Here is an 18,302-nt window from a genome sequence, read left to right as displayed (position 1 = left end):
GGAGAGGGTAGTTCAAGGGAAAAATAAGAAAATTAACCTAAGTAAAGGAAGAAATGCTTGGAACGGAAATAAATCGGGACTAATGTGGGTTAATATCAATAATGCGATTCCCATGGTCTTGGGCGAAACACGAAGGAATTTCAGTAGCCTCAAACCAAAGAGTTCCAGCCTTCTGTCCATCAGTCATAAACTGCCACAAATGCAACTCGTAACTTACCAATGGCATCTACCATACATGCTTCCCGCGTGTATGCCTCCACTGGAATAGCGTTCTGGAAGCAGTGCAGGGATACTACCCCGAGGCCAGTCTGCCAGATATCTAGGATATGCTGCACTTTGGGACATGCCTACAAAGAGAAGGCAGCACGGAATTACAGGTTATCTGACTTAAGAATCACAAGTAACCGGCATGATTGTAGCGCAATCTCCTATTCCTTTTATTGAAGGTTCAATTTTTTGATTCACAAATAGAAATGGATGCAGGAAACTCCCGCGAACCAGTCACTCGGCTGTTAGGTAATATTGCCAATCCTTTTTAAATGTACAAATTAGATAAGTTGAGAGGCCATGTATTAAAAACTAAGAACAATTTTATACTAAACTCAACAGTTCTAACAAGTGAAAAACTATTTCATGAAGACCTAACGTTTTTAAGAAGTGTGGTTTGTCTACTTTTTCAATACAATACATTTATGTAGAAGCGCTGATTGCCATCAGTGGAACTTCCCTTGTTCACAGGTCATGAATCCTGCTGTAAGGGACATACTGGCTTAGGATTCTCATCCATGGTCTGGATTTCTATACATTTTACAGGCTAACCCCTGCATTATTTGTTTTGTACAGCTGTGCTTCAAAATGACATAGCACGTTTCAGAAATGCATGAAATTACATCTTGCGTGTACTTTGCTTTACTACTTTGGCTGAAACCTTGTGTCATCTTACCAACATCCAAACATTCTGCCACAGTTATGGAAAATGTCACTTACCCAATATACATCTGTTTGTGGCATGTAGTGCTGCAGATTCACATGCTGTGCATATATCGCCATCTTGTGTTGGGCTTTGAGTGTTACAAGTTGTTTTTCTTCGAAGATGCTTTTTTAAAGTCACAGGATTGAGTGAGTCCTCCTCTCGGTGATAGTGCGCATGGGCATCAGCTCTTTTGTTAGATTGTATTCCCTCCAAGATGTTCATGCAATGTATATAGATATTACATAATAAAGTACTACAACAGCTACAGGTTTCCGGGGAGTAGGGAGGGTGCATATGAATCTGCAGCACCAAATGCCACAAACAGATGTACACTGGGTAAGTGCCATTTTCCGTTCAATGGCATGTGTAGCTGCAGATACACATGCTGTGCATAGACTGAAAAGCAGCCCCTCTCCCATGTAAGCAGTGGTTAGCCTGTAGGAGTTGAAGTAGTGTTTTAAGCACTGCTTGACCAACATTTGCTAGTTGTCGAGATAACACATCCACACATTAGTGTTTACTAAATGTGTGGTGTGGACCATGTGGCTGCTTTGCATATGTCTGCCATTGGTATATTTCAAAAAAATGCCATTGAAGCTCCTTTCTTTCTAGTTGAATGTGCTTTAGGAGTTGTGAATAGTGGCCTTTTAGCTTTAAGAAATCAAGTTTGAATACTCTTTACTGTCCATCTGGCCAATCCTCGGTTGGAAATTGGATTACCCTTAAGAGGTTGTTGGAAAGCCACAAAAAGTTGTTGAGATTTTCTAAGGTCTTTTGTTCTTTCTATAAAATACATGAGAGCTCTTTTAAGATCAAGAGTGTGGAGAGCTCTTTCAGCAACTGAATATGGCTGTGGAAAGAAGACTGGCAATTCCACCAACTGATTAATGTGAAATAGTGAAACCACTTTGGGTAAAAGGTTTGGATTTGTCCTAAGTACTATTTTGTGTTTGTGTACTTGGAATAAAGGTTCTTCTAAAGTGAATGCTTGAATTTCACTTACTCTTCTTAACAAAGTAACTGCTACCAGGAAGGCAACCTTCCATGAGAGAAACTGAAGAGCGCAAAGATGCATGGGTTGAAATGGTGGACCCATAAGTCTTGTGAGCACAATGTTAGGATTCCATGCAGAAGCTGGTGGAACTGTAGGTGGAATAATTCTTAAGACCTTCCATAAAAGGTTTTATGACAGGAATTCTAAATAGGGAGGTATGTTTTCTGTTTTGGAGGTAGGCTGATATTGCTGTTCAGTGAATTTTAATAGATGAATATACCAGATTTGCTTTCTGTAAATGAAGGAAATAAAATACAATATGATGTACTGATGCTTTAAGTGGATCAATGTTTTTAGGTTGGCAGTAACATACAAACCACTTCCATTTATTTGCATAGCACTGCCTGGTTGTAGAGTTACGTGCTTGTTTTAGAATGTCAATACATTCTGGTGGAAGCTGTAGGTATCCAAATTCTATGACCTCAGGAGTCACATCGTTAGGTTGGGCACACCGGGAATGGGATGCCTGATCTGATCCTTGTTTTGAGTCAGATAAGTCTGGACTGTTTGGGAGCTTGTGATGTGGAACTACGGACAGATCCAATAGTGCTGTGTACCAATGTTGACGTGCCCAGCTGGGAGCTATGAGTATCACAGTGAGGAGGTGTGATGGATCTTGTTGACCAGAAATGGAATTAACGGGAGAGGGGGAAAAGCGTAAGCAAATATCCCTGACCAGTTGATCCATAGAGCATTGCCCTTGAATTGAGGGAGTAGATATCTGGACGCAAAGTTTTGGCATTTTGCGTGTTTGCTGTGAAAAGGTCTATGTTTGGTGTTCCCCATATCTGAAAGTAGTGTTGAATTACGTGAGAGAATCTCCCATTTGTGGATTTGTTGCGGTTTCCTGCTTAAGACGTCTGCCAGCTGGCTGTGTATCCCTGGGATGTATTCTGCTAGCAGGTGAATGTGATTGTGAATTGCCCATTTCCAAACTGTTTGTGCTAGGAGTGGCAATGGGGATGCGTGCGTCCCCCCCATTTTTGCAGATAATACATCATTGTCATGTTGTCTGTCCTTATTAAGACTTGTGTCTGATTTGTGGTTGGAATGCTTTGATGGCTAAGAACACTGCCAGCAATTCCAAGTGGTTTATATGGTAAGTTTGCAGGATTGAGTCCCATTCCCTCTGTATCGTAAGATTGTTGAGATGGGCTCCCCAAGCTATCACTGATGCATCTGTGGTGATTATGGTCTGTGGCACAGGGTCTCGAAATGGTCGCCGTTTTGAAAAGTTGGTGTGATTCCATCATTGCAGAGATTTGTAAGTTTGGCGGTCCAACAACACTATATCGTGTGATTGACCCTGTGCCTGAGACCATTGTTGCAAGAGACACTGTTGCAGTGGTGTTTAGACCTGCATTGGGCACTATTGCTATGCATGATGCCATTATTCCCAATAGCTTCATGACGAACCTTACTGTGTAAGTTCAACTGACCTGCAATTGGGATATGAGTGTGTGAAACTCTTGGATTCGTTGTAGATTTGGGTAGGCCAATGGTGACTGAGTGTTTAGAATCGCTCCTAGATAAGGTTGAATTTGTGCTGGCTGAAGGCGAGATTTCTGGTAACTGATTGTGAATCCTAGTTTGTGTAGGGTATCTATTGTGTATTGTGTGTGTAGTTGGCAGTTTTGAATGGTGTTGGCTTTTATTAACCAGTCGTCTAGGTAAGGGAAGACACCTCTTGCGGCAAGGGATTTACTGCTAGACATTTTGTGAATACCCTTGACGCTGTTGTTACTCCAAAGGGTAGTACCTTGAATTGATAGTGCTTGCCTGCTATCACAAACCTTAAATACTTGTGGTGTGCTGGATGTATAGAAATGTGGAAGTAAGCATATTTCAGGTCTAATGCTGTCATGTATTCTTGATTTTGTAATAAGGGAATTACATCCTGTAAAGTGACCATGTGGAAATGTTCTGACAGGATATATTGATTTAGAGGTCTGGGATCGAGAATTGGTCTGAGAGTGCCATCCTTTTTTGGTTTGAGGAAGTATAGAGAATATACTCCTGTCCCTTGCTGACTGATGGGAACTATTTCTATTGCACCTTTGAGTGGAAGAGATTGTACCTCTTGTTTTAACATGGCAATGTGTTTGAGAGAAAGCCTGTGTGAATGAGGTGGAATGTTTGGTGGATTAGAGATAAGTTCTAGGCAATTACCATTGTGGATAATTGACAGCACCCATTGATCTGTTGTACTCTGTTGCCAGTGAGGATGGAAATACTGCAGTCTTCCTCCCACAGGAGATGCATGCTGTTTGAGAGTACAGGGAAAGTCAATGCTTTGATGAGGGGGAGGCCCCTCTTGCGGCAGGGGATTTGCCTCTAGATCTTAAAGTGTGTCCTCTATAGGAGCCCCTGAAAGATCCCCTGGGATAATATTGTTGACCCTGTTTTTGCTGGGAGATGTAGAGGCCTCTGAGATTTGTGGTTTAAAACCTCCTCTAAATTGAGGTTTGCGAAATGAGCCCCAAAAAGGTGTTGTATAAAAGGGTCCCATGGCCTTTGCTGTCTCCGAGTCCTTTTTTAGTTTATCAATAATTGTACCCACCTCCGGTCCAAAGAGTTGCTGCTTATTAAAAGACATGTTAAGGACCGCTTGTTGTATTTCAGGCTTAAAGCCTGAAGACCTCAACCAAGCATGTCTAATTGTGATGCCAGTGTTTATTTCTATCAGCTGCATCAAGTGCTGATCTGATCTGGTTATTAGCAGTGGCTTGTCCCTCTTCCACTATCTGCTGTGCCCTCTTCTGGTGTTCCTTTGGGAAGCATTGCAGGAACTCCCGCATCTCATCCCAATGTGCCCTGTCGTACCGAGCTAAAAGGGCTTGGGAATTAGCAATGAGCCACTGATTTGCAGCCCGAGTTGCCACCCTTTTGCCTGCTGCATCAAATTTGCAGCTTTTTTTATCAGGGGAGGAGCATCGCCTGTGGACTGGCTATTTGCACGTTTTCTGGCTGCACTGACTACAATGGAGTCTGTTGGTAACTGCTATTCCAGGTGTTAACACCCTGGCCTTGACTGGTTCTTTAAAAATGTCATCTGCATGTTTCAGCATACTACGTAGCATTGCCAGACAGTGGTATTGTTTGCGAGTTGAAGAACGAGTGTTCAATAGAAAATCCTCTTTTAATGGCTCCGAGTGCATCTGCGCACTATTATAGGCGGATGCTCTGGAAATGACGTGATTATAGGCTGCGGTATCCTCAGGTGGAGATGGCCTTGTAGGATACAAATCAGGATCATTAGGTGGGATTTGGTCAGAATCATACATGTCCCAGGGATCTAGGTTATTAATAACAATGCGGGATAGCACGCCAGGGTAGGTGACCCGGTGGATTGCAGGCACATATGAATAGTGACCGCTTTCGGCACGCTACTTCCCAAGGGGCTCCCCACATAACAAGGGATGGGCGACCTAATATTTTTTTGACAAACAGTGAACTTCAATGTAAGTGACTGCATGTTCTCGTTTGACGAATTAAATTACGCAAACTTTTTGTAACATATAGACAGGAGAAGTTTTGTTATTAATTGGTCCTGAAGAAGCTTAATAGGATCTTGTTAGACCACTGTACGTGAAACATGTTGACCATGTTTTAGGAGACCTGCGATCATTTTCCCAGCTCCAACACTAGGTAGAAAGTTGTTGAGCATTATTTCTCACATTACACTTTCCTTATGTTTTTTAATCTTGGTTCCAGTCTTATCTTTCGATTTATTAAATGTATTTACTCTATTAGGACTGGGAACTAATTTATGAGTCACTCTCCTGCTAGGAATAGTGCCGGACCGTGATACTAGTGTCCTCCACTACGGCAGCCACCTATAAAGATCTCCGGCAAAGAGCCCCCTTTATGGGGAGCGCGTCCGACATTGCGGCGCCGGTCTGACGAGGAGCTACCCAATGATGAAGCATGACATCCTCTCGGATGTGTGAGGGCTCTTGCTCCTGAACATTAGTGTCCCCCTAGTTTTCTTTGTCTTTGGAACAGTGTACACTTGTTTTTGCATATTAATAATATCACCCATAGGGTCCACATGTATGTGAAGAGGCACGAGACTGTGTGGGTGAAGCTGGTGGTGGTGGAGTATGAGGTGGTAGAGGGGGGGGGGGGGGGGGAAGAGAAGGCAAATGTGGTGGAGAAAGCTGAACAGTCTTTGGCTTTTCCTTATGTTTAAATATTTTTGCCGGTGGAGGGCCAGCACCCAAACTCTCCCGGAATGCTAATTTCCTCTTTGTAATTGGAAGAAGAGAGGCAATAATCTTTCCAGTCTCTTTCTGGATTTGAATCGTCCTTTGTTTTTGGTCCATGACCTCAAGAATGGGTCTAATGTCCGTCTCATCCGATTCCTGTTCTGAAGATTAAACAGGTTTTCTGCCTCCTAATCAATGCTCCGAACGTTTGGTGGCAGCATGCTTCATACGGGCCGAAAAAGTGGTCTGAGCAGTAGGGGAAAGTATTTTTGGCTCTAAAGATGGGCTTTGATGTTTCTGCCCCAAAGAGGAGCAAGAATGCTTCAGCTCTGATGTAGTATGAAGCCGACTCAGTTCCAAAGTGAAAGCCTCCATCTTTTGACTCGATGCAGAGACAGGCGTGGCAGTCTGTTGTTGGAAGTGAGTCTTGGCCTTCTCTGGCACCGAACCAGAGGGTTGGTCAACAATTTGATGTTTTCGGGTTGAACCGTGGCTAGCAAGCAGTGGTATACCCAAGGCCTTCTGTGATTTTTTTGTTTGTTGGGAAGGGGCTGGTGTACTCATGTACTGCGCCGCAGGGAGTATCTGGCTTTCCTCATCTGAGTCCTCACCAAAGATGTTGGGCGTCTGCTCTGTGGACTTCGACGCCATTTCCAACCGCCTTGCTCTTCGATCTCGTATGGTCTTCTTTGATCGAAAGGAACGACACGCCTCGCAAGTCTCTTCTTGGTGGTTTGGAGAAAGGCAGAGGTTACACACCGAATGCTGGTCGGTGTAGCGGAACTTGGAGTGGCACTGAGGACAGAATCGGAATGGAGTTCGATCCATGAGCCTGTGACGCAGTAGGCCCGAAGAGGCCCGAGAAGGGCGCAGGCACCCGAAAGGGTGTTAAATAGAACCCAATGCTACAGTCTGATCAAGTGTAGTCAGAAACCACATTCGAAAACTATACAAACGTAAAGATAAAGGATAAAGAAGTTCAGATAGTACCGAACCAAAAGTACCAGAGCGAGAGGGAACACGTCCAAACCCGACGGCAGAAAGAAAACAATCTAACAAAGGAGTCGATGCCCATGCGCACTATCACCGAGAGGAGGAGTCACTCGATCCTGTGACTCGAAAAAAGCATCTTCAAAGTAAAACAACTTGCAGCACTCCAAGCCCAACACTAGATGGCGATTTATGCACAGCATGTGTATCTGCAGCTACACATGCCATCGAACATTATATATATATATATATATATATATATATATATATATATATATAAAAAATCAAAAACGAAGTTGTCCTCATGTGAAAGCGCACTCCCAACAGGTTATATAAACGGGAAGAAAAAGCAAAGCCAGCAACTCACAGTGAATTTCTTTAAGCCGTTTCATTATTCCAGGCCTTTGGTTATAAAATCATCTCTGGACACGTGTTTCTAGGTCAATCCTTTCTTCAGCAGAGAAAAATATAGAAGTGTTTCACCCTCGTAGGTGCAGCCAGTGCTGGAAGTGTTCCAGGCATTTCTTTCTTGTTGAAAAGACCGGCATGGCTTCAGCTTGTCTAATTGCAGGCACCTGATTAGTCTCTTTAAATACCAGTCCGCCCCAGTGGGCCTCTCAAGTGAGTACAGTGCATGCTGGTTATGGTGGTCCTGCAATTTTTTAATTTTTGCCCCAAGTGGGTTGCTGGAGCCAAAAGAGACTAATCAGGTGCCTGCAATTAGACAAGCTGATATATATATATATATATATACACACACACACACACATACATATATACACACACACACATACAAACACACACACACGGATCTCATGTTTAAAGATGTATAGAGCTCAGATAGCTTACGTAATAAAAAGTTTGAAATACATACCATTAGTAGTCTGCCTTATCTACTGTTTTTTTTTTTTAACCATTTTGTAGTCAATTCCTTCTTCTATCTTGACATGCTGCGGCTGTCACCCAGATAAGTTAATTGGTCAACCTCCTGTTTGCCAAGTCCCTACTGTCAGCTACGCAGCACAGCAGCATTGTCATACCTGTTTCTTGCTGGTCTTGTAGTGTGTAAGAGCCTCATATAGATGGCTGTAAGGGCGTGATCGCTTGCCTTTGCCCACATAAAAGACAGCACTGATAAAGGTACGAAAACATTCGGCCTGACTCAGGTTGAGGCAACGACATGGCAAGTTCCGGGTCACTCTGTAGGGAAGACAGACAGAAAACGGGGAATAAAAATACACCAGGTGCCGGGGTTTACAAACCGTGAGGAAAGGTTTTAGAACAAACGTAAAGAAAAAATTAAAATCACATCAAATCCAAAGATATAAGTGCTGTGATCGTGCAGTGACTCATAACACGAAACAGTTGCACAAGAAACAAAATAAAATGAAAAACAATCTTTTGGGACAAGATAGATGATTCTATGACAAAATGAAATGCATAAATTAAAATACATGAACAAAAGAGCAATCATTAAAGCCTTGAAAAAGCTTTCCTGAGTCACAGTCTCCAAGGAGCGAAACACGTGTCGGCAGTCATCTTTGACAGTGATGCACCTGGATATGATGATTTGAAATAATAAATATGGAATAAGAAAAAAACCCAGAAAATATGACATCACAGAGATCAATTAATGTGTAAATGAAACAGGCAGAAACATCTCAAGGGTGGACGTGGTGGAGCACGGACACCTGAGAACCACAGATAAGAAAACAATGGAATCACCTGCTGATTTTTTTTTTTTAATTGGCTTCGGTCAAGCACTGAAGGGGTACAAGTGGCTTTGCGCCATGAGGCTGCAACTTTTAAGATCCCGAAAAGGACCAGGAAACAGGGAACTGTCAAGAAAGACTTTTTTAAAATTGTTAAATTCAAAGAAGTCAGTGAGATGAAACAGTGCTTAATTCCACTCTTCTTCCATTCTTTTCCTTCCTGGATTCCATTACTTTATTTGCTTAAAAATAGCGTGCAAGTTTACCTTTCTTTCTATGGGTTAATTTCTATAATGTCACTTGGATCACTCGCTACTTTACAAAATATATAATTTAAAGTTTTTTTGCAAATAAATTCTGTCCTCCTTCCTCTTCCTCATCGAAACTGCTCTCTTAAATTTATTAACTACTGTGCTGTTGGTTTCGTCTTTCAGTTCACGTAGACGTCAACGCCTCTCCTGCCTCACCTTCCCTCGTTCCACTCCCCTTCTCAGTTTGTCTCAAATTGAGTATCTCCTGATGTGTTCAAATCTCTCCAAACTCGCATCTCCTCATTTGCACCCCAATACTCTTCTCTGGGCTGGTCTCTATTCCATTTAGGCACTTCAAGTGGACCATCAAAATTCTAATTAACTATCTGAAATACTCTGGAATTCCAAGACTTTTCATCTGATATTCATCGCTCACTAACTCTCCATCAATGTACAGCTCATGTGAAACCGCTCTCTTAAGTTCACCCCAAGTCAAGACGCATTAAACATTTGATTGTAATGTCTCCCCTGTTGCAACCACACTCTTTAACTTTGCGGTCAGTTTGGGTGTAACTCCAAGAATCAAAACCTCTGATGGCACATCCTAATAACCAATGACACCTCGCAGACCTACTGGTATCTCTTCACTTGCTGCTAGAAAAAGAATCTGGTTTTGTAAACATTTCTTACCAGCACCGAAGAGTCAATAGGGACCAAATGGGATTGAACAAAGAAAAGTGGGGGGGAGTAAAACCCTAGCTGTGGCTGTTCTGCTTATAAAATGTGGGCTATTTTCAGTCGAGCATCAGACATTTCTCTCTCCGCCTTTCTCAAGAAAAATATCTGGGCTTTGTCTGTCTTCACCCACTTGGAGGGCTGCAGCACTATTAACGTGTTACTTTTAATCCACCAAAAACTCACATAAAACTCTACTAAAATATTTCAATAAAGCATTGTTGTAGGGAAGTGCCACTGTTGGCATGGTTACCCTCCCCCCACTTTTTGCCTAGTGTTGATGCCAACTTTGGTTGAAAGTGTGCTGAGACCCTGCTAACCAGGCCACATCACCAGTGTACTTTCCCTAAAACTGTACCTTTGTTTCCACAATTGGCACAAACCTGGCACACAGTTAAGGCCCTTGGAAAAGGTACCCATGTGGCCAGGGAAGGTCTTTTAGGGCTCCAGCATCTATTATGCCACTCTGGGGGACCCCTCACTGAGCCCACGCACACTGCCTTGCACCTTGTGTGTGCTGGTGGAGAGAAAAAGACCAAGTCAACATGACACCCCTCTCAGGGTGCCATGCCCACAAACCACTGCCTGTGGCATAGGTAAGTCACCCCTCTAGCAGGCCTTCCAGCCCTAAGGCAGGGTGCACTATACCACAGGTGAGGGCATAGCTGCATGAGCAATATGCCCCCTATAGTGTCCAAGTCCATTCTTATAAGACATTGTAAGTGCAGTGCAGCCATATTAATTATATGGTCTGGGAGTTTGTCATTACGAACTCCACAGAACCATAATGGCTTCACTGAAAACTGGGAAGTTTGGTATCAAACTTCTCAGCACAGTAAACCCACACTGATGCCAGTGTGGTATTTATTGAAAAATGCACAGAGAGGGCATCTTAGAGATGACCCCTGTATGTTAGCCCAACTGCTAGTGTAGGACTGACTGGTCTGTGCCAGTCTGCCACCTTCAAATGAGTTTCTGACCACATGGGGTGAGTGCCTTTGTGCACTCTGTGGTCAGAAACAAAGCCCGCCCTGGATGGAGGTGCTTCACACCTCCCCCTGCAGGAACTAACACCTGGCGGTGAGCCTCAAAGGCTCAGGCCTTGGGTTACAGTGCCCCAGGGCACTCCAGCTAGTGGCGATGCCTGCCCCCCGGACAAAGCTCCACTTTTGGCGGCAAGCCCGGTGGGAAAATTAGGGAAAACAGGGAGGAGTAACCACCCTAGCCAGGACCACCCCTAAGGTGTCTAGAGCTGAGGTGACCCCCTCCCTGCAGAATCCTCCATCTTGGTTTGGAGGACAGGGACCAATGGGGATAGGAATGTGCCCCCCTCCCCAAAGGGAGTGGGCACAAGGAGGATGTAGCCACCCTCGGGGACAGTAGCCATTGGAAACTGCCTTCTGACCCCTAACACGCCCCTAAATCTAGGATTTAAGGGCCTCCCTGAACCCAGCTCACCAGATTCTTGGTGACCTACAAGAAGAAGAAGAACTGCTAAGCTGAAAACCCCAGCAGAGAAGAAGGAAGGCGACAACTGCTTTGGCCCCAGCCCTACCGGCCTGTCTCTGCTTCAAAGAACCTGCAAGAAAACCAGAGACGCGTCCAGCAGTCCCAGCAACCTCTGCCAACTCCAGAGGCCTGCCCTGCACCCAAAAGGACTAAGAACTCCTGAGGACACCGGCTCTGTCCCAAAGAAAGCTACAGCTAAGGACTCCCGCCTTTGTCTGGATGCGTGAGTCCTGATCCCTGTGCACCAGACACCCACGGCCTGTGTCCAGGTGGTCCACCCAGCAAAAAAGGGTCCCCAGGCGATTGGAAGCAAGAGCCCACCCTAGGTTGACCTCTCCAAACCTCCACGATGACGCCTGCAGAGAGAATCCAGAGGACCCCCCCTGACCGCAAACTCTGGATGAAGATATCAGACGCCTAAAGGACCCACTGCACCCGCAGCCCCCAGGCCTTGGGGAACCTGACCCCTGGTGCACCATCTACTAGCAGTAGCAGGCAGTCCTCTTCCCTGTCCAACCAGTGTTGTGCCTGAGACTCCGCCCCCCGGACCTCGCCTGCAGACTCCGAGTGACCCCCAGGGTCTCCCCAAAGACCTGCATTGGAAGCCCTATGTCCTGTTTGCACCCTGCAGCCCTTGTGCCACTGAGGGTGTGTGTGTGATGCCTACTTGTGGTCACTCCAGTGCTCTTCTAATCCCCCCTGGTCCGCCCTCTGAGTCGCGGGTACTTTCCTGCTGGTTGACCAGATTATGAGTACCCCCCATCTCCCTAGGAGCCCACGTTAACTTGGCTCTCCTTTGAGCTCTGCACCTGACCGGCCACGTGTTGCGGGGGTGATGGTTGTTTGGGGCTAACTTGAACCCCCAACGACAGACTACATAAAACCCGCAGGTAGGAACTGTAAGTCGAATACTTACCTGTAAAACTGTACGATCTTTTCTTCCCTCAGGAACTGTTGAAAATTGCACTGTCCATTTTTAAAATAGCTTTTTGCCATTTTAAAGAAAAAAGTATACATTGTTGATTCCAGTCAAAGTTCTGATTATACCTATACAAAGTACCTTACATTTTATGTACTTACCTGCAAACTGAATCTTGTGGTTCTAGAAATAAATTAACAAAACATTTTTCTATATAAAAATCCTATTGGTCTGGAGTTAAGTCATTGAGTGTGTGTTTCTTCTATTGCTTGTGTGTCTACAACAAATGCTTAACACTACCCTCTGATAAGCCTAACTGCTCGACCACAGTAACATAAATAGAGCATTAAAATTATCTATTATTGCCTCTGTCAAGCCTCTGGGGAACCCCTGGACTCTGTGCACACTATACCTCACTTTGATATAGTATATACAGAGCCAGCTTCCTACAACTGTACAAAGGAAGAGATTGAAACATTATACGAGGTGGATGTGTAATTTAAGCGCCAGGCATCCAACAGTCTAACAGACCGTCTCGAATAACTGTGGTACCTGGGATCCAGAAGCAGGTAATTGAAGCTAGACTTCAGCACACCCTCACGCCACTTTACATTCTTATCCGGTTTGTCGAACTGTCTGGAAAGGATCATCTCATCCTCGGTGCAGTCGGGAATTTGAAAATTCCGCAGAGCCAAGGTCAGCTCCGGGCTGTACTCTGGGTGATGCAAGGTAACCAGATAAAAAGAAAAGTTACGAAAGATGGGGAAAAACGTAATTAAAATAACAGACTTGTGTATTTCCCCCTTCCCCCAAAAATGAAACCAATGACCCAAATATTACCTGACTGAGACGCTTTTGTCTGTGGATCCTTCATCAACTTGTCTAGAAGTGCCAAGTAGACGCGTCGGGTCAAACTAGTGACCGGTCCCGGATTCTCTCCTAACTCCCTCAGCTTTGCCATGATGTCATCATTGGAAAGTCGATAGAGTTCTGGTGAAATTTTATTCCCGTTAACCTTCAGCGGATTTTTCCTTTTCACATTAGGTTCAGACAGTTGGCTCTTGTAAGTTGTCCAATCATAGATGATGGTATCGTTTGAGCTCGTGGAGTCCTGCGTCGAGTCGTCCGTGCATGGGTAGTGCCGCTCTATCAACGCGTGTCCTTCCTCGGGGTCCATGTACAAATACTCAATCGGCTCATTCATACCAGTGCTCACTGGGCGTCCCCCGGGAGACAGAGTGAGGTTGAAACTAGGTAAGTCTTGAACTGGATACAAATCATCCAAATTGTTGCTCACGGCGGACACCGGATCAGAAGGCGGGATAGTGGATAATCTACTGAAACTGTACCTTGGCCTGAGAGGCGATGCTTCCTCCTCTGCACCAAGGTGAGGGTACAAGAGTGTGCTGTGACATACGTCCCTGCATTTATTCGGTCCAATTCCAGCACTGCAACACTTCGAACTGGCTCTAATCAGATGAGGAGCAGCCCCTGAGTGGTCTCCATCTTCAGTCATCCACGTGTTATCCGACATGTTGCTCTCAGTGTCTGAAATCAGTGGGGCACTTCGTGAACCGGCAGAATGGACAGCAAAGGGCATGCGCTCATCTGTGAACGAGGAAGATTTGTCGTCAGTGAAGAAGTCACTGAAATTACAGTTTCCCTGAGGTTTAATTAATGCTGTTAGAATGGTGTCGTCTGGCTCATTACCGCCAAGTCCACCTCCACCCAGAGACGGGAGCAGCACTGTGGCATCAGAGTCATCGGGGTCATTACCCCCAGATCCAACAAAACCCTGTGCCCGGAGCGGCACTGTTACACTGGAGTCGGCCAGCAAATCATTCCCATTACAACCAGTGCTCTGAGATCGCAGTAGCAATGTTGAGTTGGAGTCATCGAGCGGATCCTCCCTAGTTCGACCAGTGCCCGGAGATCGGAGTATCACTGTCTGACTGCACCAATCTAACCCAGAACACGCACCTTCTGCTTTGGTCCGAGAGTCAAGGAACAAATCAGAGCTTCGATTTTCTGACACACCCTCCTTGGTCTCTGGGGCACTGGTTTTACAGCACAATGTACCCAGAGACAAGTGTTCTTCAATGATTACTGTATCGTCCAGGCTGTGTGGTTCCATTCCTTTTGTTGGTGTCTCCGGAAATTGTTCAAAGATTCCTGCATCTTGGGAAAGTGGCCTCTCTTCCTGGAAGCCGTTGTCTGCCATTCCGGCGCGAGCATGAGGAGACTTGCATCTTCGAGCTGGACTGAAAATCCGTGGACCCCTTTGAGGCATCTCCAAAGAATCATCAAAAAGTGAAGAACTGCTATTACGGGATGAGGACGAAGTAACGCGGCTCTTTGTTCGAGGCGTAATATGACAAGGCCTCTCGCTTTGCTGGGACAGTGGCGACTGTGCAGTTTTAGTAGCAAACATCATCCTTCTGAGCTCGCAAGACAAGCTGGCGTAGTTCGCAGTCCCAGCTGAGGCATCCGGACCTGCAGGATAGTCCGCTTGCAGAGCGCCAACAATCTGGCTCCTCGGTTGGCTCTCTCGCTCCAACGATCCTCTCGGCTGCAAAGTAATGCTCAGTTTGCCAGGTCTTTCATTTAGAGAAGAACCATTTTTACAGAGGCACACATCCACTGGCAAGGTATCTTGACTCTGACACTTGACCTCCTCCTGAGGTATGGAGCTGGCCTCCTGAACATCAACACCATTGCCACACAATCCCATAGCCAGCATCCTATTGCAAATCTGTCCGGGCCGAGCACTCTCTCGATGTTGAGACGGAAAAGATGACTTGTGGTTCTTTGTGGACAGCATCAATGCTTTTAATTTTGAGCACATATCAAAGTTTTGGGGGGCAGGGCCTCTGTCTCGACTGGGGACATCTGTGGCATGGGTATCCTGTGTTGCGGGGCAAGAATCCTGTGTAGCTGGAGCAGTCTTATGTGTAACAGGGACAGTATTATCCTGTGTGGCAGGGACAGTATTAGTTTGTGTAGCAGGGGCAGTATTATCCTGAGAAGCAGGGGCAGTATTATCCGGAGAAGCAGGGGCAGTATTATCCGGAGAAGCAGGGGCAGTATTATCCTGAGAAGCAGGGGCAGTATTATCCTGAGCAGCTGGGCTAACTATAGGATTTCCTTTCCTTCCACTCACTGCAGAGGCAGAATCTGCTACCAAGAAATTTCTGTCTGTAGTGTGGGGCTTCCTCCACCTCTCAGCCTCCCCAGGGGCTGTGCACACTCTTTGCATTTCCTGTCGATTCCCAAAGCAAAAAGATAAGCCTTCTGTGTATTCTCCTTCAACAGCATTAGAGGTCTCAGATTCTTTCCCAAACAGGAATGTGGGTGCAGAGGTGTCAGACATCACATGCACGCCCTGTGCAGTGAAGTCACGTCCTGTATGGGAATGCCGCATGGGGGTGTTGAAAGCCACCACTTCACGAGTGACAGTGTCTTTCTCAGGGCCAATGCTCTTACTTCCTGAGAGCGAAGAGGAGTCCTGTTGAGTCTCTGAAGCAATATCAGCTTTGCTTTCTTCAAAGTGTTGACTGTGGCTGCTATCGTAGCTAGAAACCTCGCCGGTGCTAACATAACATTCGCTGTGGCAGCTGTCATATTTGTCACTCTCCGAGTGATCCTGTAAATCCACACGCAAGCATCTCTCATCATTTGTGGTACCCGCAAGCCTTGGATCTAGCATGGTTTTCTCTAAATCACAAGCATCAGGGTTTTCATGCGAGAACATGTAGACGTGATCTGGTGACGTGACATCCAGACCTTGGCTGCGATTAAACTCTGGAGTCAAGGAAGGGCCTCGAAAGCAGCTTTTCAACACTGTGTCTGTGTCACTGACCGTGGCAGAGTGGCTGCCTCTAGAGGTGGAACTCAAAGTGCACACTCCAGAGATTTCCCATGGTATGTGGGGCTCCCCACCGGTTGTGGAATCCGTCGTGTTGTGATGCGCCTCAGCGTAGCCACTGCATCTAGAGAAGGATCCAGTGAACACCACTGGTGAGCTCATACTGTGCTGAGAGACATTTGTCAAGTTGCTTTTTGCTGAACTGTGACTGATGCTCGAGGCGATTCGTTGTGCCAAGACATCGACGGACTGATGTTCTCCGGCAGGAATGTCTGTAGCATCCAATGTGCGCAGAGTGTTAACCACATTCAGATGGGCACCAAAAAGGTGTTCGGATGGATGGGCGGCTGGGTCAATGGAGTTCACTGGAAAAGTAGGCTCTGTCCCCAGGGGAGGCACTTGGGGTCCCGAGGACATCATTTCATCAGAGGGACACATGCTTTCGGGAAGGCTTTCCACCAAACGTGGCTGTTGGCTATGACTAGCGATGACTGTGTCGCTGAGATGGCTATTTCGGTTTGGTCTGCTGGGAAGGGTGCACTGCAGGGACATTCGGGTGCTACTCAGCGGTTCTGCGTCCGAACATCTTGTATCATAAGTTTCTGAGAGTTCAGTTGTGTCATTACTGTCTTCTGCCTCCAGATATCCATCTGTAAAGAACACAAGAATCCTGTTACTAACAGCCTCAAAAACTTATCAAACTTCCCCACGGTGCAAGCTGCTTGAATCAGACTCAGACAAGGACAGAAAACTACACAGAAAGATAATGTATCTGTGTACCCTGAAGACACTCCCAAAGTGTACATCGCCCAAATGAGCTCAGTTACACAGGCCTGCGATTATTACTTATACACAATGCTGGTCTTCAGCAGAAAATATTATCTTTAAAGAGACCTCATTATCAAAACAAGGTGGCAAGTGCTTCAAATCAGAAAAGATAAAAAAAAAAAAAAAAAAAAAAAAAGACTGCTCGTGTAAAAAATCTGCAAGGCGCCAAATTTTACCTTCAATTTAAATTCTAAATAACATAGAACACAATGCTAGACTTTTCAGCCAAATAAGGGGAAAAGGCCTTGACCATCTATATTTTATATCAGTACGGAGTTGGGGGTATTTACAAGTCTAGCAATGCTTCCTGTTTGAAAACAAAGCTCTAAGCATGCCTCCACAGAATATCTGTTCCCCTTCCTTGCTCTGTTATCAGTGGAAAGAGAAACCATTCCAGCTTCAGCTGTGGTATTTATGTCAGAAGCCTTAGCTACAAGTAATGTCTTTTCCAAAGAATCTTTACATTGAACAGGATCTAAGCTATGGAAGTGACATCTCCTTTTTATGCAGGTTCTAAGGCTGGAAAGGTGTCCTTCCCCCCACATGACTCAAAGAATGAGGGAGAGTAATGGGTCTGCTGTTGGCTTCTCACCTACTGGTTTTGCCAGAGTGTATTTTCTTTCAGTGGGTCTAGTGAGGTACAAGCAAAACTGTTCAAAGACGGCTGGCTGGTGTTTGCACGTGTGCAGAAGAACAAGCTGCCATCTCATAATGGTTTCTGTTATAGTTTTGGCAAAAGCAATCCAAGATGGCTGCCGGTGCACACAGGAGCAGACATCACAAAGAGTTTTTTGTTATCAAGTATAACAAAAACAATTACAAGATGGTCTCTCTTGCAGATGTGTGCACTGGCAGATATCTTTGAATGTTGTTTTACACTTCACTAGAAGTCGTTCGCAAATGGTTACTTGTGAATGGTAATGTACGCGCAGGGATGGGGCAACTATATTTGGGCAGTTCTGAAATGCCATAGCACAACAATAGCACAACAATAAAAATAAAAAAATTCAAGAAGCCATTGGTCCCCTAGCACTGAAACTAAAATGTTTTTTTCCCGCATGCGAGCTCAGCCCAAAGTCTGCCTCTTGCAGTAGTCATAACCAAAAGACGAAATGGGATGAACTACTTCCTAAAGCTATGATGGTTGGAAGCAACCAAAGTGAAGGACATGTGAACACACCAATGGATGAGGAGCACTGACTGAAAGTTTGTGTGCTTTTTTTTCAAGAATTTGATTGGAAAAACAGAAAATCTTGGC

The 18,302-nt window shown here is 45.3% G+C and overlaps 1 protein-coding gene across 1 annotated transcript in view; it reads right to left on the bottom strand.

Annotated features, from left to right (window-relative positions):
- Positions 1-18,302, bottom strand: part of ANKLE1 (ankyrin repeat and LEM domain containing 1) — a 39,433-nt gene that overhangs the window by 4,371 nt on the left and 16,760 nt on the right. The window contains exons 5-8 of the mRNA XM_069216808.1: positions 13,192-16,866; positions 12,904-13,066; positions 8,266-8,425; positions 218-347 (exon numbers count right to left, since the gene is read on the bottom strand). Of these exons, the coding sequence (XP_069072909.1) occupies positions 218-347; positions 8,266-8,425; positions 12,904-13,066; positions 13,192-16,866 (4,128 nt within the window). The remainder of the gene's footprint in view (positions 1-217; positions 348-8,265; positions 8,426-12,903; positions 13,067-13,191; positions 16,867-18,302) is intronic.

Source organism: Pleurodeles waltl, chromosome 12 (assembly GCF_031143425.1).
Source record: "Pleurodeles waltl isolate 20211129_DDA chromosome 12, aPleWal1.hap1.20221129, whole genome shotgun sequence".
Classification (NCBI taxonomy): domain Eukaryota; kingdom Metazoa; phylum Chordata; class Amphibia; order Caudata; family Salamandridae; genus Pleurodeles; species Pleurodeles waltl.
The sequence above is the reverse complement of the archived record's forward strand: the minus strand, read 5'-3'. Positions and strand labels throughout refer to the sequence as shown.